Below are 24,958 nucleotides of genomic sequence, written 5' to 3' on the forward strand. Positions count from 1 at the left end.
GTTATATGAAGAGGCAGAGGAGGAGTATACACTCTAAGCTTACATGATTCTGTGAGGCTGGACTTGCCTTCATTGTGCTGCTTTGCATATTAAAACCGTCATTCTCAGGATTGTTTTGACTCTAACTCAGCGAGGGGGTGATGGTGACAGCCACTGGGGGGCAAAATGATAGCCTGGGTTTGTCAGTGAGTAATAATGAGTCAACACAAGTCTTTCCTGCCCCAGGATTTTCAAGGCTGTGCTACTCATCTGTCATTTTTCCTCCTCAGATTAATCCCATCAGCTTTCAGAAGATCTTTTGTGTGGGGATTCTATTAATGAAAAATGATTGGAGTTTTTGTGCATTGAGTTAAGAAGGAAGGGTAATTGGTGATCTTAACTCTAACATAAGCTAAGCAGTAGGTTATCTGGCAGCACTGTCAGTTAGTTACAGTACTGTGTTTTTCTCTGATGTTTGGTGGGTAGAGACTAGATAGCTTAGCATTAGGGTGTCAGGTTAGATAACAAAGAAATGGAATTTCTGAACATTATGATGAGATAAATGCTTAAATTTAAGTGTTTTTATATTTAGTTATACATTTTCATCATACATCCTTCATCAAGGAAAAATAACAGAAATTAAATGATCCATAATCCCACCAAGAAAACTATTAATATTTTAGTGATTATGCTCCCTGATTTTTCTTTTGTGTATGTTTGTGCACAGAAAAATGGTAATAGGAATTGTGAATATACTGTGTGCTTACAGCAGCCCCATGAGGTAGGTTCTTTTGCTTTTATTTCCTGTTTTGTTAGGAAAAAACTGTGGCCTAGAGAGAATAAGTGACTTGCCCACAGTCATACAGCTAGATAACAATGGAGCCGTGGGACTTAACACAGCTGGTTCCACAGCCTGCTTCTTTTATTTTGCTTTTAACAGTCATCATAACAGTTTAGCTTTTGCCTACTGTGGTTTATTTTTTTTAATTATATTAAATTTTACTTTTTTTGATATACAATATAAGTTTGATAACACTTTTTATTTAAGGAAACTTTAATATTAGCTTGAAATTACTTGTTTCACTTATCTTTCATTTTCAAATGGAATTTGAAACAATTTTAGTGGCTTCCAAACAGCTTAACACTTATTATGTGTTATAAGTGTTTGGTATGATTTAACTGATTTTATCCCAACAACACTAAGAGGTAGTTATGGTCTCTCCCTATTTTGTAAATGAGGAAAGAGGGTAAGTAATTTGCCCTGGGTCACAGAGCTAGTAAGTAACAGAGCCAGCATTCAGATGCAGGCAGGCTGACTCCACAGTCTGTACTCCTAAGTATTATGTGACAGTGTGTAGCCTTCTACTGTATGGATGTACTGTAATTTATTTCACCAATCCCTTAATTTTAGACGTTGAGGTTGTTTCCAGTTCTTCTTGATCTTAAGCAGTGATTTTGTACTTGTTTTGTTTACATCTCTAGTTGTTTCTTAGGAATGGCTAAATCAAAGGATATGCACATTTTTCAAGGTTATGCTGCCCTTTAGAAAGGTGGAGTAGTTTTACTCTCTTGCCATCAGGGAGTAAGAGTGACCATGTTCCCTGCACTCTTGCCATTACCATGCAGTATCTTTCTTTTTTTTTTTTTTTTTTTAGCTCTTGTTAAACTAATAGGCAAAATGGCTACTAGTGTGATGATGATTTTTTCATATATTTACAGACCATTTACATTTACTTCTTGGTGAACTGTTTATTTTTCTATTTTGCCTTTTTTTTTTTTTTTTCTGTAGGTATAGGTTTAAATTTTAGTACTTGAAAGCAGTCTTACTGGTTGTACATCAGCTTTTCAATCTGGGGAAAGTCATGTGAGCTGTGGGCTGCAAAGGTACACAGGAGCTTTTTGCGCTCTGCTTGGAATGTGGTCTCTTTCCTCTGAACATTAGTAGTCTCTGTAAAGTGAACAGGATGATTCCACAGGCTACCTGGAAAAATTGGTCTTGTCAGTTCATAGTGAGTCACTCCAGTGAAGGTTCTTCATGACCTCAACAGATGGAAATCTGGTTAAAAATTGTAGTTATGTGCCCTGTCTTAAATTTTAGTGAATTTCATGGAGAAGGCTTCCTGCCAATGACTAATGAGAAATGTCAGGAAAATATAACATTCTTATTCTGGCATTTAAGTATTAAAACTTAATATCTCAACAACATGCTTTTGAGCATTTGGCATGGATTATAGTACTACTGAAATGAAATAGTGTGATTAAGTACCAGCCATTTTTGTTGTTTCTTATCTCTGCAAATGGGAGAATTCAGATTTCAGGGGCCTGCTTACTGTATATAATATAAATCCCTTTTTCTTTCCCCATCATGTTGACCCTGATCAGGTTATTGTTGCTATTTGTTGGAGCTAGGAGCACGACTAAGATAGGCAAAGGAGGTTCCAATGTGGTATGTTGCTTTTTGGGGTGATGGGATTAAAATACGGATGCAAAGATAGCCCAGGAAGAGAAAATAAATGGAGATCATTTTTGTTTCTAGGTAGCAGTACTGCCTGCATCGTGGTGCTGGACAGAACTAGCCACCGCTTACACACAGCAAACCTGGGTGATTCGGGCTTTCTGGTTGTCAGGGGTGGGGAAGTTGTGCACCGATCAGATGAGCAGCAGCATTACTTCAACACTCCATTCCAGCTCTCAATTGCACCACCTGAAGCCGAAGGAGTCGTCCTGAGTGACAGGTAATCTCTCCCTTTGGTCATTAAGAGTGAGCAGGGCATGGCTGCTCCTCCTCCTGTCCTCCTTAACTACAATGGAGATAGGCATTTTCAGTTGTCACGTGCGATAAGAAGGTACAACGAGAATATTCTCATCAAAGGGACCTTTTAGTTTGACTTCAAAAGATATTTTGCTGGCTACTGCAGCCAAGTTGAATTCAAATAAAAACCCAATAATTTGACAAGACTGAAAATACTCTTCAAGCTTATAGAATATCAGTTTTTCATACCGAGACCGACATGGTACATACGGTTATATTTGTTAAATTGTGCTGGAGAAATGAGTCATTGTCCATGCCACTGCCTGTACAAGATTTTGCATATGTTGTTAGGGAAGAGTTCAAACAGACATCTGCTTTATTTATCAGAATAACTTCCTGATTCTCAGGGCCTTCTATTATTTGCATCAAATAGAACTTTTAAATTGTCAAGATCTTTCCAAGACAATAACTACTTTTTTGAATCAACTTTTACAGTTTATCTTTTCTAAGATGAGAATACAGAGTGAGGCTATGACAGTCTCAGATTCTTCTGCCTTTAACAACTTTATAGGACCTGGCACAGACTTTGCTGGTGATTCATAAATGTTGTTAAATGGGTAATGAACCTTTTGTAAAAATAGAAATAGTCTTGCAAGTGTCTATTATCTCTACTTAATAGTTCTGATTAAGCCAGATCTTGAGTACAAACTAAGATAAAATGATTATTGCTGCCATTTTAAAAACTGAAGTAAGTATATTATATAATTAGGTATTGAGGATTGTCCATCTGAAGTCTATTGCTGACTCTTAGAGGGGAAAGCATTTTTTACTGTCAGATTAAGGTACGTTACCATAATTGGAACAATATTTCATTATACGCCCTTCTTCAGTTGGCTGTAATATGTATATTCCTATTAGCCATATTGGAGTGGGGAGAAAGCAGAACCCCAACAGCTTGGTAGATACCAAGCTCAGCTAACAGTTACAGAGAGCAGTGTTTTAATTTTCCTTTATTTGGTTCTTGTTTTGGCTTCTGAGTGCTAGAGCTGCCCTGCCATATCTCACACCCTCTCTTTGGGACTGTGTGGTTAGGGCAGCACTCTGCCTGGTCTGCCAGCGAGGTGGAGGTTGCTTCCCCTGGAGCCCACGGACAGTTTGCTAGCATGTGACTTCAGCTCGTGTTTCAGTGCAGTCAAAAGTTTCCAGCGGCACAGTATGTTCATTCGAAATGGGCAAAACTGCAGCTGGCAGAACACCAAGCTCATGGGTGGGAGTGTTGGGAGAAGAGGACGAACCGTCCAATGGTAGCAAGTCTCGCACAGGCAGGATAGCAAAGGACACTCCTGGGGAAGAAAAACCTCAGCATAAAATAGAGCTTCGCTGCCAACCTGGTCATTAATCTAAACTTCTAGAATCTGATTTGTTTCCAAAGCTTGAGCAACTGTGAAGTGTCTTGTATTGTTTTTCTTTATTCCACAGAGGGAATCGACCCGGTTTCTACCAGTTTTAGTCTTTTTTCCCCTGCTGCATGAAAGCATTTACTTCCTTTTTTACTTAGTTCCTCTTATCTATACAATATAATTTTAACCTTAATTTGCAGGTTTTCCTTTAGTAGCTGTTTGTTTACAAAGTGTTCGTGGTATAAATGTGTAAGTGAAAGTTCCTTGCCAAAGCCCATCACAGAACTTTAAACGTGCCCCTTCTTTCTCCTCAGTCAAGAGAGGATATACCTGAAATTTTCTCAGTGTACTTTGTGTAAATCCCCAGCAGGCATTGGTGGGTCGTTTTTATGTTTTTTCTTCACATATTTTACATATTTTATAACATGTCAGTTACACAGTTTTGGGGTCTGTCAAGCTTAGTGTGCTTTGATTCTGGCTCTTCCTTTCTGGGTCAGTGTGTAAATTTTTTCTTTGCACTTGTTTCCTAATTACAGGTTAAGGCAGACTATTAGATATTTCACCTTTCCCTCACCTTGGAGGCTTGGATTCAGTGAAGCTGGCCTCTGGAAATGGCTGAGAACCAGCCTTTGAGAGGGCCACTAACACTTTGAATATATGATCTTTTCTCTTCTCCCCACTGGGTGTCCCTCCCCCACCCCCAATTCTTTTATGTTTTCATCAGGTGTTATCAGAGAAAAAAAACCCCTTCTATCTTTTTTAAAGTTTTATACAAAAAGATGTAGAGAAAAATCTACCTCCTATGCCATCCCCAGCCACACATTTTCTCTGCTCAGAGGCAGCCACAATTACCTGTTTCTTTGCGCCCTTCCAGATTTATTCTCTGCATATAGGAGCATCTGTATCTATGGATCTTCCCCCTGCCACACACACATACACACACATACTGTCTGTATGTTCCTCTCTTCATTAACAATATATTAAGGAGTTTCCCCCCCCTCAGTTTGGAGGATTAGTTACTTTATTTCTTCATTTATTAGATATTTCTTGAAGACCTACTATGTGCTGGGCACACTAATAATTAATTACTTATCCGTGGTGAGCACTCTTTAAGCCCTGGGAGACACGCAGTCCTTACTCTGCCTTACTAGTCCATACTAGTAATAATAATACTAATGATAATATTAATAAATACCATTGTAGGTATATCATGTGAATTAATTCTTATGGGATTTGCATGTTCTTTTCCATAGTGCTCTGTTGTTCCACTATACTGCAGCCTCCTGAGAGCCAGAGTCAAGCCTGCAGGGAAACCGATGAATAGAAAATGAGTAAGAGAGGATGGAATTTGGCTTTAAAGAATTAGGAAATAAAGACTCATTTCTACCAGGATTTTAGAGGCATGTTAGTTCTGACTCAGAAAAGAACTCTTCTTCCTTTTAAGCCATATGTGACTAATCATCAAACTCAGTTCTACTTGGTAGTTTCACTTAAGCTTTTGAAATATTTATATCAGATTTTACAATTAATTTTTTTCAAGGTTAGGAATTTCAAAATGACTGGCTTTTATTATTAATTCTGTTATTATATTTTTTCTTAAAATCTCATTACATTGTAACATAGTGCCTGTTGAAAACTTTGAACCTTATCTCTGAAGGCCTCTCATAACTTTGCCCCTACCCTGTCCTTGTCACAGCCCGGATGCTGCTGATAGCACATCTTTTGATGTCCAGTTAGGAGACATTATCCTGACGGCAACAGATGGACTTTTTGACAACATGCCTGATTATATGATCCTTCAGGAGCTAAAAAAATTAAAGGTAATTGACTCAAAGGTTGGTTGATGGAAACCATGGCCCTCTCTGGGCAGCTAAGTTTTATCGGTCCAATTGTATTATCTCTTTTTGTAGTTTTGGAAAAGGCTGTTTAGTGAATTTAGGAAAATAATGGTTCTGGTCTTTCAAGCAATTGTAAATGGAAATATTCACAATTGGAGAACTTGAGGGAAAAAGAGATTTCTTACCCACCCCATTAGTAAAGTGGTAAAGGTAGGAAAGCCCAGATGAGAATTTCTTATATTTTTAATGGTGTTAGCTCCTGGTTGTCTTTTTCTCCTCTTATTCTTTTAACAAACCCAGCAGGTGTTGAGGTTGAGAAAGACAGGAAATCGCCATACCAGAGCCAGCCAAGGGCAGCAGGCAGCTAGGGGCCTTGATGTGATCTGAGCTGTCACCAGTAATGAAACAGTTCAGACTTGGCCCATACAGAAAGTGGAAGGAAGTGAAAACCAGTTTTTCCATATTTTCCTGGCTTTGTAAAAGTACTAACTCTGGGGGAAATTAGTCTTTTCCTATGTTCTTAACACTAAGCAGTATGCCTATGAGTAAGTTTCCAAACTTTTTAAGCAGTATTTTCCTCACCTTTAAAATGGGAGTACCAGAGGTCCTATTTTATAGAATTGTGGTGAAGATTAACTAAGACCATGTGTACAGAATCCTTAGTGCCATGCCCCATCTGTGGGATGCAGTAAAGGTCAGAGGCTTTCATGATGCTGGCACTGTGCTCTCTGTGGTGACGGGGTGGTAAGGAGAAACGTCACATTCTCTTCCCAAATGGAGCTTATATTTCTAGTGGAGGAAGACAGACAATACAGAAAAAGAAATACATGATAAATGTTGGTGGTAAATAAGAAGAAAAATAAAGCAGGATAAAGGAATAGAGAATAAAGAGGGCTGCTGTTTTAGAAAGATTGGTCAGAGAAGGCCTCTTTGAGGAGGTGACATTGAAGCAGAGACCTTTCGTTATTTATCCTGAAACTATTCTGAGTCTTAGAATGGGAGAGCTAAAATGGACCTTGTTTCCCATCCCCATTTTACAGATGAGGAAGTTGAAGCAGCAAGGATAAGGGTATGACTCAAGATTACACAGCTAAACAAGAATCTTTCATCATGATATAAAATTCTAAAGGTATTTTCAGTAGGACAACTGGCAGCTCTTACTTAGAGAGCAAACTGTGGTTGGCCAGGGTTGCATTCCTAAGCAAGGAAACTTTTGAGGTCATCCCTGAAGTGCTATCAAAATCTGCCTTTTCAGTCCCATCCAGTTTTAGCAAGAATGCCTTAAGAATTCCAAATGGGAAAAAAAGCAAAAATGAAAATCCAGACTTTAGGACCCAAGGCCACCCTAGCAAAGGGCGACATCTGATTGACATCTTGTGCAGGCAGCACTCACTGGTGGTCTTGTTCATTTTACTGAAGATGTAATGTTGTCATGTCTTCTCTTACTGTAATAAAACTTAAGTGGTGTAAACTGTGGTTAGATAAATGTTTCTTCTCAAAAAGTGATATTTGCAAGAAGTATACTTGAATGCAGAAATCATGTGAGGCATTACAGTAAAAATAACTCCCTCATCCTTTCATCTTAGAATTCAAATTATGAAAGTATACAACAGACGGCAAGAAGTATTGCTGAGCAAGCCCATGAGCTGGCCTATGACCCAAATTATATGTCACCTTTTGCACAGTTTGCATGTGACAACGGATTGAATGTGAGAGGTAAGCATTCTTTAGGAAGGTCATAGGGACTAACTGGGGACATAGTGGGATGCGAGCATTCTTGGCTGTGGAGTGAGGTAAACTAGAGCAGTGGGGTGAGACTGGTGAGGTGTCCTCTTCCAGCTGTGAGCCCGTGGCTTTGAGCAAGGTCAGCGGGCCCTAATACTGGGGCACAAGAGCAAGTGCACGTCATCATGTCTTCCCCACAGAGGATGCCCTCCAAAACTGAAGTTCATTGGCTGTAGAGGCAGGCAGAACCTGAAGCCCTTTATTGCCACCACTCCACTGCTTGGACCTGAGCCCAAAAGGCCTCCAAGTTCGCCTGGAGGCCCTGGACATTCCTAACAGTTTAACATTCTGCCCTTCACGGGTCTGACATTTCACTTCTCCCTTTGCTCTGGCTTTGTGGGACTCGTTGACAATATTTGCCTGCCAAATTACCACAGCAGATTTTGAAGAGGGAAGCAATGTTAAACTGTCCTTGCCTAAAGAGTCCTTCTATCTACTGAACGATATGTAACTTTGGGAGCAGGCCAGTAGCTCAGTCTTAGAGCTGGGATGACATGTTGGTGCTATCATATCAGAACTCACAGAGTTGGTCAGTTTTTTGCTGATACAATATTATGACATGTAAAGCGTTTCTTAGCCCTCCAGGAAGTATTAAAATAGAAAAAAGCACATGCCATAGCTGTTTGGCAGATTAGAATACAAGACTATTCCTAGTTTCAAAACATTAGATATGTTTATCCAAATTAGGATTGTGAGTAGAAGCATGTAACTTTCTCATCAGGCAGAATTTATCTTAACCAGATTTTGTCTTTGCTGTGATTGCTATAAACAGAGGATGTGGTGGCCATTTTAATAGAGCGCCTGTTATAAAGAAGCAATGAAGGTTTAAAAAAAAATTAAAAAAAAAACTTGTTAAGTTACATGTAATTTTAAAAACTATTTCTCTTTATCAAATATTTTCTTTTTTCTACTAGAGCACAAACCAAACCTGCCTGAATTGCAAGCATTTGTCTTTTAGTACTTTCTTAGGCTTACATTTTTAATTGAGTTTTCATTTGAAGACATTTTCATTTTCATTTTCATTTTAGGTGGAAAGCCAGATGACATCACTGTCCTTCTTTCAATAGTGGCTGAGTATACAGACTGACTCGCCTAGGTGTCAACTCCAGCCTTTCCTTCCATCTTCCCAAATTCTCCCTTGTCATGTGTGCTGATCCTGCTGGCAGGACTGTGTTTCTTTGCCACTGATCTCAATGGCCAGTGATGTAAGCCTTTGCCTGTCTTTTTGAGACCTGGTTGAGATCTTTGTGGAGAACCACTACTGTCATTTACTAGCTCATATCTGCCAGCAACTTGGAAGAGAATCAAGATTTGAAGATTGACCTTCACTTCTTACTGTCCTTTCTGTGATAGAATGGAGGTTTTCAATGCCAAAATGGCTATTATGTTTCAAAAAATGGTTTAAGTATTGAAAATGAGTGGTGTTGGTAAAGTGAATTCAAAATTACAATGTGTAAAAGGGATTTTAAAAGTCTAACACAAATTGTATGTTATGGTACATCTACTAGAAACATACATTATCATCAAAAGAAATGTTACATGTGTACTATACAGTCTTTGTTATGATTGGTGTGGCTTTATGTTTTCATTATAAACTCCTATTTTTCAGGGGCTTATAATTCTGCTCTAAAACATTGCTCTGGATTATGAAATCTTCATCCCAGGAGCTTTTTTGTTACAAATTGGAAGAAAAATTTAGTTCTATGGATGCACATGTTTTTTGGTTTTTAAAAGATGCTTAATTGTGCTCCTGTGAGGAAAGTTCCAGCAGTTTATTGATTAGTCCAAATTATAGGCTGGTGGCCTGATTGGCAGGAGGCATTGGGGAGACTCCCTACCAAATTTTTTCAATGGAAAAATTACTCAAGATTATAAAACACCTCAAAGCCTAGAAATTTAATGTTATGGCTGAAATTCCTCCCAGCTTTCTGATACGATATCCCTGTGTGGGAGCTCTAGGCCCACAGGCCAAATGGGTTGAGAACGGACAGCTGTAACTTTGAATTTTGTTGGGTTTTGATGGTCATGCTACTCCTAGTCTCCCTCTCAGAACTTTCATTACTAGCCTTGCTTTCCGTAGAGCATGCACCAAATTCAGGGAGTCCGTGTGAAAAGAGCACCGTGGGCAGTGGCAACAGCACAAGAGTCCACGAGGAAAACTCCTGGTGATGATCTGACATTTGCATTTGCCCTACACAGAAATTTAGGGGTTTCTGAATCAAGCTTAATGTTTACAGTTTCTGAATAGCCATCTTGCAGTGTATAGTTTCCTTATAAAACTACCCCACATTCAGTTTTCCCTTTATCTGCAAGCTCAAACTTATTTTTAAGGTTTGTGTACAAGTTGACTGCTGTAAAGATATATATTTTTGGGTCAGTTTTTTTTCCTTCATTAACTTGGTGGTAGAAAAATATATATACTTAGAAATCCTTAAATTAAAGCCATGTTTTATATATAAGTCAGGTAACATTGGTGTATAGATGAGGATGCAATTAAACCTGATGAGGATCTACTGGAGGAGAATACAGAAAGTGTCTTTCTCTAAAGGAGATACTTATTCCCTGGTTTATTGCATTAAAACTTATGTTTGAGGTTACCTCAACTTGTTTTAAAAGATTTTGTTTTGTGAAATTGTACTGTATATTTGAGTAACTGTCAAGCTTTTGTTTTATTTAAAATTGTTTAACATGTACCATGTACATGTCATTACTATATTTCAATGCATCATGCTTGTAACAGGCATTTCATTTATAATAAGAATGAGTTATTCATTTGTAAGCCGTTCAGTAATTTATCTACTATTCCTAAATTGGCATAATGTTAGATATCTATTTTGAATCACCTTTAATTACATGTCAGAATGCCTTAACTACCCTAACTTGACAAAACAGAATTCTTTGGTAGAGGAGATAGGGGACAGGGCCAGGAGGGGTGGGTGGAGGAATATTCTGTTTAAATAATGAGTACCCATCGTGCTATGATAAAACATGGCAGCGTGAGTGGCAAGTGGCAGGGTATTTATTTTGCACAAACTGTTTGCAGTCTCTGTGTATTTAAAAAGTAAAGAAAGTTGCATCCAGAAGGGTTTTGTTAGAAGGAATACATTTATATTTGGACTGACAATTTTAGTTCTTTTGTTTGGGTTTTTAATTATTTCTGGTCAGAGGTATGTAGCCTTATGATCTGGATATATTTTGCATTAATTTTCCAATGCCTACATTTAATTTCTTGTAAGAGCGGTGCTGGTCAAATCACTGGCTTTTTTCTCTGCTCTCATTTAACCCATCAGACACAATCTTTATAAGGCTAGATTGGTGGTGTTTTACACGACTCATTTAATCAAATTGGTCTTTTTTGAGAAATGACTGTTAGAATCAACAATGTGTTTGTGTCCGTGATATTGAAAATAGTGGGACAAGAATTTGAGTTTCACAATGGAACTGACTTTGGACCTGGCCTGTGGATTAGTGACACAGAATATTTTTTCTATTTTCTTTTTGCCCTGTCCTTTGTGTGTTACACAATTAATTTTATGACTGCCAGGGGCGGGGAGGGGGTGGTGGTGATCAGTTGGAGTGCTGCTTAACAAGTAACTCTCCTTCCATTCCCAGTAGTCACTAGCGGCTCTGCTGGACCCATACTGGAATTTTCCAGGTCACAGAACCCAAGTCTCTGTGGGGTGTGACTGAGATATACCACTTGGTGGGTCTGATTCTGAACTTGATGTGTGTTAATTGTATTTTAAATCAAGCAGTATAAAACACACACACATTTGCCTCATGTAATGGACTTTTATAACAAAAGAGAATTTGGATTTCTAATTTACAAATGGCAAATTATTTATCCCTCTCTGGATGCACCAAAGACCAGTAAAGTTTATAGCTTTTCCATCTATATTTATAAAGCAATACTGTATTATAAAAATCAATATTTTTATCACATGCTTGAAATTTTTATTTTATTCTGTTTTAAAATGTGCACTCTAAACATATCAGAACCTTATTTCTTCCTGTGAACTTAAGCTGCCTGCGCACAAAAAAAATTTTACTGAATGGATAATGCAGTAGAGTCCATAGGCTCTTAAAAACTGAAAGAAGAAATGGGGGTGGGGGAAACAAGTTATTTGTCCTGAATTACTGTACTGGCTTAACATGGTTGATAGGTACTAAATCACAAAAGAATCCATTCCAGGTATGCATGTCTGGGGGGTGGGCTATGTCTAGAGTAGAAACTAGATTTCAAGCTTTGCATGATAGGAGAGTGTCCTCTTCTATCAGCTGAATTTGTTCTGCATAGAACAGTAGCCTTCAGTACCACCTTCAGTACCACCAACCTACCACATCAAGTAACAAGGCAGGAATTGTGGGAATTCACTGAGTCAGTTTTGAGCATTTTGGAGATTGTAAACAAGATTGGCTAGAACTGTAAATGTTTGTACTTTTGAATAAGTTCATAGTTCCTTGTCACCTTATACCAGCTATCTTTGTTAGAAGCTACAGCATCCAATTTCCCTGGAAACTGTCACATTTTTGCAGTTAACAAATTTTACAGTATGAAAAAAAATCCCCAAAATCTGCTTATAAAATTAAAAATATGAAGCAGAAAGCATTTGGATCCTATCTGTTAAAAAAAAAATTCTTTGCAAAATTGAACTTCTCAACTAAAAAGCAACTGTGTCCATGTCAAAATTTTAAATGTTAGCAGGTAGTTTGTGGCAAAGATGGCTAAATACTGAAGCAAATTTGAATTTGTGTATACTAATGAGCTGCTTTTTTCTGTTGAGACTATCATTATTTGTCTTACCCAAGAGGCAATGACCTGAATTGGATGTCTGAAATATAACTTATGCAGGAATAGTTCTGTAAATACATTTAAATAAACTGTAAAGATATTTAATAAATATAGTATTTATACTAATCTGTGTAACTCCTCTTAATTTGAACTGTAACTGAGTAAGACACCAGCTCTTGGCATTTTGTTGGTCTCTATATCAAGCCCTCATTTCCAAGCCTCTTACTCATTCTAGCAGGGACTCCTTACTTTGTAGCTGTCATTTTCTGTCTTTTACTAGTTTATCTCCCTTAGCTCTTTTTCACCAGCTGGTTTAATATATCAGTTGAGCTGCCTCAGAAATTCCATCAAAATGGACTGATAATTGAATGTAAAATATAGATGTTTTCCCAACTAAGAAGGCTTTTGCATCTTCCAAATGGTATGGAATGAAGCCACAAAAAAATCTGGTGTCCTTTAAACTTAACATTCTGTATACAAATTCAAAAACCTAAATTATATATAATTTAATAGTGTAACTATCTTTTCCAGGCTGGTGCTGTATCCAGGCAATTACTGATGATGGTGTCTTCACAACCTACACCCCTCTGCCTGTTTCAGTGAGTGAACCAGAAACTTCACCCTCTGCAAGGAGACCTACAGTTACTCGGGTATAAATGCTCTCTTTGTCGTCATCTGCCTCTGTCAGAAATATGTGAAATTCAGTGTTAATCATCAGTGTAAGCATAAGATATGTAAATCTTTAGCCTACAGTATGAAAGGACTTGAAATTATGTGGGCATTGCCAGTTTCCACAAAAAGCTTGGTGAAGGCCCATTTTCATTCATTGAGGAATATTTTGGGACGAACTTGAGTTTTTATTAGGTAATTGTGGGTAGCTCTGACTCATTACTAAGCTACAAGAGCCAAATTCATTCTGGTTTTCGTTAGAACTCTGTTCACAGTTCTAAAGTTTACTAATTCTACTGTATGGTGACTAACATAATATAATAAAAAATCATTAAAAAAATAATAAAGTTTACTAATTCACTCAGCCACCTTTATGTATGAATTCCTCATAAAATGTAATGTACAACTGCTTGCCAGTTAACATTTCCTTGTGATTTGTTGGTTTCACAAAGACTTCACAGTAAGATCTTACAGAAGTCTAGAGTTTGTCAGGTTATAATTGACTATAAACAGTTTTGAGGGAGGGAGAGGCATGCATCATATTATGTAATAATGGTTTTGTGCCAGATTTTTTAGTCTGTTCAGGTAAGAAGCTAATTCTTAAAGGGGCAAAGAACAGAAACATTCATCATCTACCTCATTTTACTCCAAACCTAGGCTCTTGCAGTGGAGGTTACTGCTCTATGTCATAATACAGAAATAATTTTTTGGCACCAGTTCCATTAAATTCTGTTCTGCATCCCACTGCAAAATGTAAAAATCACATCTGAAAATCAGAACAATTTAAGGCTATGAAATAAAATTTTACAATATATAAAAAGACTCCAAAGTGAGGAGGGTAGCTATCTATTATTATTCTTGACCTTTTTTTCAGGGATTATTTTTACTTAAAATCTTAACAAAACATAAAAAGCAATGGACAAAAAAGTCATGGCATTACATGGGAAAAGACTGCATAGCTTTTTACTATGTCTGAAAGCACCAAAACTCAAATGTCTGCAATCAAATACAAAAGCTACCTACTAGTCACAGAACGACAAGCCGTATTGATGCACTCCAAATGGCTGCTGAAAAAAGTCTAAATACCTTTATAAAACTGGCAAAGAAAATGCTAAAAGCTCTAGTGTGAACGTGCATTGAAGAAATCTAATGAGCTTTTTCCCTGCACAGAAGACTCTGCCTCCAAGTAGCATAATGGATTTAAAGCAAATATGTACACTTAACAAGCAGCTATTTCTAGATATGGCTGTCATACAAGATGATGATGTTTAGCAAAGCAGAAGCCCATCCTCCCATTTCAAGGAAGTCCAAGAAGGTATCTTTATAGACTAAACGTGAAAACATATTTGAGGTGCAAGTGAGCTAGCAAATGGGCTGGGGGCCAATTCAGCCAACATTAAGTGTTAGAATGTGGAAGAACTGCCATTATTCATGTCCTCTTCACTGTCACTTGCTATTGCCAGACTGTCAAATGGGTGGTCGAAGTGTTCTTGCTGGTCAGAAGAAACTGCTCCAAAGAACATGCAAGAAAACTGGAGGGAAAAAAGTAACTCCACTGTTTATTTGAGCGGAAGTTACTGCTCAGTAGATGTTCCAGGTAACAGCCCCTTTTCAGAAACTTGGCCCACGTGGTCTCCCTAGCTTTGATGGTGATGGTTCATGGAACACCCAAACCTTCATGACTGGTACAGCACATCCCCAAACAAAACCCTTCCCTGACTGAAAGGAACAGTTTGGGATCAGTGATCTTCGGACTCCTCTGCCATTAAAACTCACACCAAGGAACGAGAGACAGACCGAGGGACCCTCTGCAGGCAATCCTGCTTGACTAATCCATCTTCTCCCCTTTCCCTCCTGCTGCAGCTGAAGCTACCACTCCCAGCTGAAGCCAGTCGTTCCCTCCCTGTCACTGCCTCCCAGGCCCTCCCATGCCACTTCTCTTTTGAATAGGAATATCAGCACTTTAATCAAATGTCTCTCATTTTTAAAATACAAAATAGCCTTATCCCATCCCACCCCCTGCGTCAACTATTGCCTCACCTCTGCTGTCAAGCTGTCTACATTCACTGTCTCCATGTTCTCATTCTCCTATTCCTCAGTCCATTCTGAAAAAGCTGCTGACCCCCCCCCCCACTTTACAAACTGTTCTTATGGTCACCAAAAATCACCACATCCTTAAGCCAGTGGCCATTTTCAGTCTTCATCCCACTTGATACTCACTCTGACACTTTCTTCTTGTACCTTCCTCATGCCACACTCTCCTGGTTGCCTTAGACTTTTTCAGCTGGCTGGCCCTCTTCTACCCACCCTTTGAATTAGGGTTTTTCTCTGCCAGCACTACTGCCATTTTGGGTCTGATGAGTTTTCATCGTGGGGGCTGTGCTGTGCCGCAGAGGATGCTGCAGCATCCCTGGCTTCTGCCCACTAGATGTCAGTATCAGCTCCCTTACCAAACAGCAACATCCAAAAATGTCCCCAGACATTGCTCCATGTCCCCTGGGGAGCATAATTGCCCCAGGTTAAGAACCATTGCTTTCTATGACGGCAGTCCTCTCCTCTGTGTCCTCTGCAGGAGATTTCATTCACATCCCTGGCTGAAATGACCACCTGTATATGCCAGGGAGTCTCAGTTAAAATTTGAACTTCAGTCCATACATCCTACTACCTACTTGATTTCTGCAACTTAACATATCCAAAACTGACTTTGTGATCTTAGTGAGCAGTGAACCTGTTTCTCCAAACCTAAGTCTTTCTGAAACCTCCTTTTCCTTTAACCTCCATAACCAATCCATTACCAAATCCTGTTATTTTTACCTCCTCAGTTAGTTGTCATCTTTGACCATGTCCCTTCCTCTCTAAGGAATCACCATCTCAGATGCTACAGCTGAGCTTCCATCCTTGCCTCACGGTACCCCATTCTTCACACAGTAGCTGCTTTGGCTGCTCTACAGTTAACTTTTAAAAATTAAGCTCTGTATAATGCACCCAAAATAATGAGATACCTAGGAATAAACCTAACCAAAGAGGTGAAAGACCTGTTCTCTGAAAACTATAAAAAAACTAATGAAAGAAATTGAAGATGACACAAAGAAATGGAAAGACATTCCATGCTCATGGATTAGAAGAACAAATATTGTTAAAATATCTTTACTACCCAAAGCAATCTACTCATTTAATGCAATCCTTATCAAAATACCAATGGCATTTTTACGGAACTACAACAAACAATCCTAAAATCTGTATGGAAAAACAAAAGACCCCAAATAGCCAAAGCAATCTTGAAAAAGAAAAGCAAAGGCTGGAGACATCACAATTCCAGACTTGACGTTATATTACAAAGCTGTAGTCATCAAAACAGTATCGTACCAGCACAAAAATAGACACATAGATCAATGGAACAGAGTAGAAAATCCAGAAATAAACCCATAATTATATGGTCAGTTAATCTTTAACAAAGCAAGAAAGAATATCCGATGGGAAAAAGAATGTCTCATCAACAAATGGAGTTGGGAAAACTGGACAACAACATGCAAAGAATGAAACGACCACGTTTTACACCATACACAAAAATAGATTAAAAATGGATTAAAGACCTAAATGTGAGACCTGAAACCATAAAAATCCTAGAAAAAAACACAGGCAGTAACTTCTTAGACATTGGCTGTAGCAACTTCTTTCTAGGTATATCTCCAGAGGCAAGGGAAACAAAAGCAAAAATAAACTACTGGGACTACATCAAAATAAAAAGCTGCTGCACAGCGAAGGAAACAATCAACAAACTGAAAGGCAACCTACAGAATGGGAGAAGATATTTGCAAAAGACATAGCCAATAAAGGGTTAGTATCCAAAATATATAAAGAACTTATAAAAACCCAACACCCATAAAACAAACAATCCAATTTAAAAAATGGACAGAAGGGGCGCCTGGTGGCTCAAGTTGGTTAAGCATCCAATTCATGATTTCAGCTCAGGTCATGATCTCAGGGTCATGAGAGCAAGCCCCATGTCAGGCTCCGCACAGAGTCTGCTTGTCCCTCTCCCTCTGCTCCTCCCCCCATGCACTGTGCTCTCTCTTTCTCAAAAATAAAATCTTAAAAAAAAAATGGACAGAAGACATGAACAGACATTTCTCCAAAGAGGACTTACAGATGGCCAACAGACACATGAAGATGCTCATCATCACTTGGAAGTGCAAATCAAAACTATAGTATCACCTCACACCTGTCAGAATGGCTAAAATCAACATAAGAAATAGGTGTTGATGAGGATGTGGAGAAAAAGGAACCCTTGTGCACTGTTGGTGGGAATGCAGACTGGTGCAGCCACTGTAGAAGATAGTATGGAGGTTCCTCAAAAAGTTAAAATAGAACTACCTTATGATCCAGCAATGGCACTACTGGGTATTTACCCAAAGAATATAAGAATGCTAATTCAAAGTGATACAAGCACCTCTATGTTTATAGCAGCATTATTTGCAATAGCCAAAATATGGAAGCAGCCCAAGTGTCTATCAATTGATGAATGGATAAAGAAGATGTATTATATATACAACAGAGTATTACTCGGCCATAACAATGAAATCTTGCTATTTGCAACAACATGGATAGATCTAGAGAGTATAGGTTATTAGCGAAGTAAGTCAGAGAAAGACAAATACCATATGATTTCACTCATGTGGAATTTAAGAAAACAAAGGAGAAAAATAAGGGAGAGAAACAAATAAAAAACAGACTCAGGGCATCTGAGTGGCTCAGTTGGTTAAGAGTCCGCCTTTGGCTGAGGTCATGATCCCAGGGTCCTGGGATCAAGCACCACATTGGGCTCCCTGCTCAGTCTGCTTCTCCCTCTCCCTCTGCTTCTCTCTGCCCAACTCATTCTCTCCCTCTCAAATAAAATCTGTAAAAACAAAACAAAACAAAAAAAACAAAAACAAAAACCAGACTCTTAACTACAGAGAACAAACTGATGGTTACCAGAAGGGAGGGGGACAGGGATTAAGGAGCATACTTGTCAGTGATGAGCACAGTGATGATGTATGAAATGTTGAATCATTACATTGTATACCTAAAACTAATACAACACTGTAAACAAATGAATTAAAACCAAAAAAAAAAAAAAGAGGTAGAAGGCAAAGCCTCACTGCAAAACTAAAACTAAGTAAGGGTAAAAAATATTAAAACATTTAACAAACACTAAAAAAATTAAAATTTTAATAAAATAGGGCATCTGGGTGGCTCAGTCAGTTAAGCATCTGCCTTCAGCTCAGGTCATGATCCCAGGGTCCTGGGATCAAGGTCCACATCCCTCTTGCTCAGTGGGGAGTCTGCTTCTCCCTCTGCCTGCCTGTCCCCCTGCTTGTGCCCTCTCTCTCTCTGTCAAATAAATAAAATCTTTTTAAAAAAATTTTTTATTAAAATAAAAATTCAACTTTGTCAGCCCTCCCTGTTAAAATTCTTCAAAAACTTTAAATGCCAAGGTACTTAAATGGCCATTTACATGGTTTCCAGGACTCTTGAGGCATGATCTGGTACTCAACAACTGCTCTAACTTCACCCCATGCCACTGTTTCCCCTTGGCTATCTGCTCTCTGACCACACTGGCCAGCCTTCACTTCCTTAAAACCACCACACTCCCTCCAACACAGGGCCTTTGCACATGCCATATATTCACCCAGCTCTACTACCTTAACCTTTCTAGCTCAGCCCAATCACCAGTTTCAAGGAGAAGGTTTGCTTGCTTTTTTTTTTTTTTTTAAGATTTTATTTATTTATTTGACAGAGAAAGAGACAGCCAGTGAGAGAGGGAATACAAGCAGGGGGAGTGGGAGAGAAAGAAGCAGGCTCCCAGGGGAGCAGGGAGCCTGATGAGGGGCTCGATCCCAGGACCCTGGGATCATGCCCTGAGCCAAAGGCAGACGCTTAACGACTGAGCCACCCAGGCACCCCCAAGGAGAAGGCTTTCTGACCTACATTAGGCCAGTCACATCTTAAATCCTCTCAAAGCATCTTGAACTTTTCTTTTATTGAACTTATCATGGTTTTTTAAAATTGGCATATATTTAGTCATGTGACTATTTGTTTAATGTGTATCTCCCCCCAGTCAATAATCAAGTTTAAGAATCTTTCTTGTTTATTCTGCTCTTCATTGTATTCCCTACATCTAAAACACATGACCCTTTTTTTTAATGTTTTTTTTATTATATTATGTTAGTCACCACACAGTACATCCCTGGTTTCTGATGTAAAGTTCGATGATTCATTAGTTGCGTATAACACCCAGTGCACCATGCGATACGTGCCCTCCTTACTACGCATCACCAGTCTATCCCATTCCCCCACACCCCCTCCCCTCTGAAGCCTTCAGTTTTAAAACACATGACCCTTAACCGATACTTGTGGGAATTGCATGGTAGTTGCGTGAACGAATAAATGAATGAGCCCTGTTCTTGGCTCATTCTCACACATCAGAAGGAGAAGATGCCCTCTGCATAGTGGCAGTCTGACAGCAGCTATGGAATTCTTGCTTCAGATGGAACACCCCAAATTAGCTGTGATAGAATGCCCCCCCAAAGATGTACACATCTTAATCCCAAGAACCTGTGAATATGTTACATCATGTGGAAGAGGGAAATTAAGTTGCTAATCAGCTGATTTGGACCATCTAGGTGGGTCCAATGGAATTACAAGAATCCTTAAATGTGAAGGAGAGAGAGGAAGAATTAAGGTCATAGTAAAGTGATGTGAAAAAGACTTGACCAGCCATTGCTGTTTTTCTTTTTAATTTTATGAATATATTTCATAATTTTATTAAACTTTTTAAAAAAGATTTTATTTATTTGAGCATGAGCAGGGGAGAGGGGCAGAGGGAGAAAGAGAAGCAGGCTCCCTGCTGAGCAGGAAGCCTGATGTGGGGCTCCGTCCCAGGACACCAGGATCATGACCTGAGCCAAAGGCAGACGCTTAACCAACTGAGCCACCCAGGTGCCCCCACTGCTGGTTTTGAAGATGGAAGAGAACTACAAACCAAAGAATGCAGTTAACCTCAAGAAACTAGGAAAGGCAAGAAAACAGATTGTTCCCTAGAGTCTCCAGAAAGGAACACACCCCTGCTGACACCTAGATTTTAGCCCAGTAAGACCTATTTTGGACTTCTGACTTCCAGAACCATAAGACAATAAACTGGTGGTGTTTTAAGGCTCTAGATTTGTGGTTATTTGTTATAGCCATAATAGGAAATTAATACAGTACTGAGAGGCATAGTCTCAGTTGCCTCTGAAGAATCTAGTTTTGACCAAGGTCAAGATCCTAAAGCTGGAAATGACCTAAAGAGAGCACCTGTGTTTGTACAATGTATAATATCAAATGCACACAACTCTTCATAATGTTTATGGTGCTATACAATAGACTAGAAACTTAGATTTACTTTGGTTTTTGAAAATTGCCCTAAATTTGTTATTAGGGTAAATGCTCTTTGCTACCCTCTCTGTTCCCACCTACTCTTCAGCCTTTAAATCTTGAATGAGTGAATGAGTGAGCCCTTTCCTGATGTCTAACAGTCTTCTAATGGAAAATGCTTGTGAACAGCCATGCAACTGGGAATTAACCTCAAGTCCAATATGAACTGGGTAAGAAGATAGATTATTATAAAATCTTCTTTTAATAATCTACGTATTTCCCCCATTTTGGTGCTCTGAGAACTGTGGAAAACTTGTTTAAACTTATTGAAAATCCACAATGGAAAAAAAACACTTGCCATTGTTTAGAACATAGAAATACTCTGTCATAATTTAATTTTGAAAATCCCCTTTCCCAAAGTAATATACTATCATATATTATTTTAAAGTGAACTGAAATTGATTTCATTTTGGAATTTTGTGATGCTACTTGAAAGGATTTTAAAAACTTTCCTAGGCTATCCCAAACCAGTACTGAAGGTTTGCCAACCACTGGCAGTGCACTAGGATACAGATAAGTAAGACTCAGGCTTGTTCTTGATAAACTGACAGTCTACCCAATGGATTAACAAACATGTATGTTAAATTATTATGTGACTGTGACAGTGAATAGGATGCACAAGTACTTTGAGCAGAAGGAGAAGACTTCAAAATGAGAAGTATCGTTTGAGCTGGGCCTTGAAGGATGGGTAGGAGTTTGAAAGGTGGAAAAGAAAGAACTGCTATCATCCTAGGCTGTAGGAACAATAGCATGAGCAAAAGTAGAAGACAAACCTTACCACTAAGATTAGGAACTAAGCAAGGATGCCCACTCTCCACTGCTACTCAACATTGTGCTAGAGATTATAAGCTAATGCAGCTGAACAAAAAGATCAGTTTGGAGGCATTAAAGAGGAAGTAAAACTATCTATAAAGATGATAGTATGTCTGGAAAACCTGAGAGAATCAATGATAAAACTAATGTTAACAAAATAATTCAGCAAGGTAATAGGATATAAAATTAACACAAGAAGACAATTGCCTTCATATACATATAATAAGCAGTTGGAGAATATAATGGCAGAGGGAACTCCATTTGCAATAGCATCATAAAAGGTTAATTGCTTAGGAATAAATGTAATAAATGTATAGAACCTATATGAGGAAAATTTTAAAACACCCCTGAAAGACACAAAAGTAGACCTGTACAAGTGGAAATATATTGCCTGTTTTGGGACAGAATGACTCAACATGATAAATATGTCAGTTTTCCTCAACTTAATAGAAATTTAAGGAAATCCCAATAAAAAATGACAACAGACTTTTATGGATCTAGATAAGTTGATATTAAAGTTCAACATTCAGGAATAGCCAGGAAAAACTGACAAAATCTACAAAGGGATACAGACTATTGAACATTCAGACATACTCTGAAGCCTCTATGATGAAAAACGTGGTTCTGACAAATGAACAGATCAGCAGAATAGAAAAGGAAGTCTAGAAATAGATCCCAAAACATACATAAATGTAGTATATGACAAAGGGAGCACCTCAAATCAGTAGGGCAAATGTAGACCTTAAAAGAAGGGGTTCTGGAATGACTGGGTAGCCCTTTTGAAAAAATAAATTGGACCCCTACCTCAAACCATACACAAGATGAGAAACTCCCAGTGGTTCAGGATGTAAATCTAAAAAGATGAGATCAGGGGCATCTGGGTGGTGCTGTCGGTTAAGTGTCCAAATCTTGATTTCAGCTCAGGGTTGTGAGATGGAGCTCTGTGTTGGGTTCTGTGCTGGGCGTGGAAACTGCTTGGGATTCTCTCTCCTACTTTCTCTGCCCTGCCCCTCCCCAAATCCCCCACTTGATCCCTCCCTCCCTGCTCATGCACTCTTTCTCTAAAAGAGAAAAAGAAAAAAAAAAAAGATGAAACCATACAAGTTCTAGAAGGAAACGTGGGTGAGTTTCTCTTTTAACTTCCACATGAGGAAAGGCTTTCTTTCTAATTAATGACTCAAAATCCAATGACAATTTTTTTAAAAATAAGTTTGACTACATAAAATGAAAAAATTTTGCATGGAAAAAAAAAAACCTTAAAAATTTGACAGCTGATAAACTGAGAGAAAATATTTGCACCATGTATCACAGATAAATAAATGGCTAATATCCATATATATATATATATATCTTAAAAATTGAAGGACAAAGAAATAGAAAAATGAGAAGAGATAATAAAGTCACAAAAGTTTTAAAAGTTTTTAAAGATTTGTTTATTTGAGAGAGAGCACGAGAGTGGGGAGGGGCAGAGAGAGAGAATATCCAAGCAGACTTCCGCTGAGTGTGGAGTTCAAGTCAGTGTGCAATCCCACGACCCATGAGATCAGAACCTGAGCTGAAACCAAGAGTCAGATGCCTAACCAACTGAGCCACCAGGCGCCCCAATATTACAAACGTTTTTAAACACATGAAAAGATGTTCAACCTCACAATCAGAGAAATGCAAATTACAACTACACTGAGATACCGTTTCTCAACTATCAGTATGACATACATGCTCTTTGGCAAGCTGGAGAAAACGGGCCCTCCCCTCTACTGCAGGAGGGACTGCAAACTGGTACAACCTTTCGGAGAAGAATCTGGCAGCACCTAACAACTACATACGTTTTTGTTTTTTTTTTTTTAACATATGCACTTTTAAACCAACACACTTTCAGGAATTTGCCTTGAAGATACATTTCAGACAATATGAAAACCTTTACATGTGTAAAAGGTTTCACTGCAGCTTTGTAATTGTAAAATATAAGAGGGGATCTAAATGCCCACATATAAGAGAATGGTTGAATTAGCTATATGGTACATCACACGTGAAATACTATGCAGTTATTGAGGGGAAAACTAAAAGTGATATGGAGTGATTTCCAGTACTGCTAGGTGCAAAAAAGCAAAGTGGAAAAGAGCATTTATAAAAAAGAAGAAGAAATAAGATATATATGTATCTGTTCATTTGTGCAAAAAGAAACATAAATGACAAATGAAAAACTAATGAGATTTATTTTCTACAAAGGGTGCGAAGAAGGGAATGAGTGACACTGCTCTGCTACACCCTTTGTATAGTTCTGAGTTCTGGTGCTGTTCATAGGTCAGCACTCAAAAACCCAAATCAACAAGGATTTCGGAGAACCAAAATGGAAGACAAGCAAACAAAGCTACCTGCATTAAAGATGATTTATATAATCATACTGAAATATGAAGGAGGGAAGAAAACTAACCTGAGTAACTTTGAAGAACAGTATTCTTTTAAAGATTTTTTTATTCATTTCAGAGAGAGAGCACAATCAGGAGGGGCAGAGGGAGTAAGAACCTCAAGCATACTCTGTGCCAAGCATGGAGTCTGATGTGGGGGCTCGATCTCCCGACCATGAGATCATGACCCAAGCCGAAACCAAGAGTTGGATGCTTAACCGACTGTACCACCCAGGTGCCCTGAGAAACAGTATTTTGAATATATACTTAATAGCTGAAGACAAAATAATATTCACAAATATTGTACCTCTGTTAGCAGATTCATTTTTTCCAGGGGTGTGGATTAGCAATTTTGAAATTATTTGCTCTTAGATTGAACAATAAGTAAACAGGCTGTGAGGAAAAACAGCCAAGTTTTTCACTGTCAGACAAAGGAATTATAAAGAAACAGGGGAGGGGCGCCCAGGTGGCTCAGTCCATTAAGCGTCTGCCTTTTTGGCTCAGGTCATGATCTCAGGGTCCTACAATCGAGTCCCACACTGGACTCCCTGCTCAGCAGGAAGCTTGTTTCTCCCTCTCCCTCTGACCCTCCCCCTGCTCATGTTCTCTCTTTCTCTCTCTCAAATAAATAAATGAAATATTTAAAATAATAATAATAATAAAATAAAGAAATGGGGGAGGCCAGTATGAACCCTGTGGTGTTGGACTGGAACTGGAGGTATCAGTATGATTTCATGGGTTTTAATGTACATATATATGTATGTATACAAATAGATATAAAAATTGATCAGTGTGTGTGTGTGTGTGTGTGTGTGTGTGTGTGTGTGTGAATAAATGCATACGTTTCCTAGCTTTGAGGTCTGCTGAGGGCCTAGAAGCAAGGAAATCCCAGTACAAAAGAGCACACCTACCACCTAGAAGTTGTTTCTGTCTACCATCTCTGATCAAAGGAACCAGGAATCTTGGGAGAAATGGCTGATCCCATTTGGGTTGGAGTTGGGAAATACAAGTTAAGCCTAGAATACTATTAAGTTTCCAAAAAGTAAGGAAGTGCTCAAAAAACACTGGAG

General features: G+C 38.6%; 2 protein-coding genes across 3 annotated transcripts in view; one reads left to right on the forward strand and one right to left on the reverse strand.

The window, feature by feature from the left end:
* The window catches only part of PPTC7 (protein phosphatase targeting COQ7), a 39,436-nt gene extending 26,764 nt beyond the window's left edge, over window positions 1-12,672 (forward strand). The window contains exons 3-6 of the mRNA XM_045777027.2: window positions 2,516-2,714; window positions 5,828-5,951; window positions 7,556-7,685; window positions 8,783-12,672. Coding sequence (XP_045632983.1) covers window positions 2,516-2,714; window positions 5,828-5,951; window positions 7,556-7,685; window positions 8,783-8,841 — 512 coding nt within the window. The 3' untranslated portion in view covers window positions 8,842-12,672. The remainder of the gene's footprint in view (window positions 1-2,515; window positions 2,715-5,827; window positions 5,952-7,555; window positions 7,686-8,782) is intronic.
* The window catches only part of RAD9B (RAD9 checkpoint clamp component B), a 48,842-nt gene continuing 25,493 nt past the window's right edge, over window positions 1,610-24,958 (reverse strand). The window contains exon 11 of one of the 2 annotated variants that reach the window (XM_087857360.1): window positions 1,610-6,758. In XM_087857360.1, coding sequence (XP_087713486.1) covers window positions 6,675-6,758 — 84 coding nt within the window. In that variant the 3' untranslated portion in view covers window positions 1,610-6,674. Of the gene's footprint in view, window positions 14,748-24,958 lie in introns of both variants that reach the window. The other variant, XM_045777036.2, reaches the window with a different exon arrangement.

This window comes from Ursus americanus, chromosome 30, assembly GCF_024610735.1.
Source record: "Ursus americanus isolate L20-20 chromosome 30, mUrsAme1.1.p, whole genome shotgun sequence".
Taxonomy (NCBI): domain Eukaryota; kingdom Metazoa; phylum Chordata; class Mammalia; order Carnivora; family Ursidae; genus Ursus; species Ursus americanus.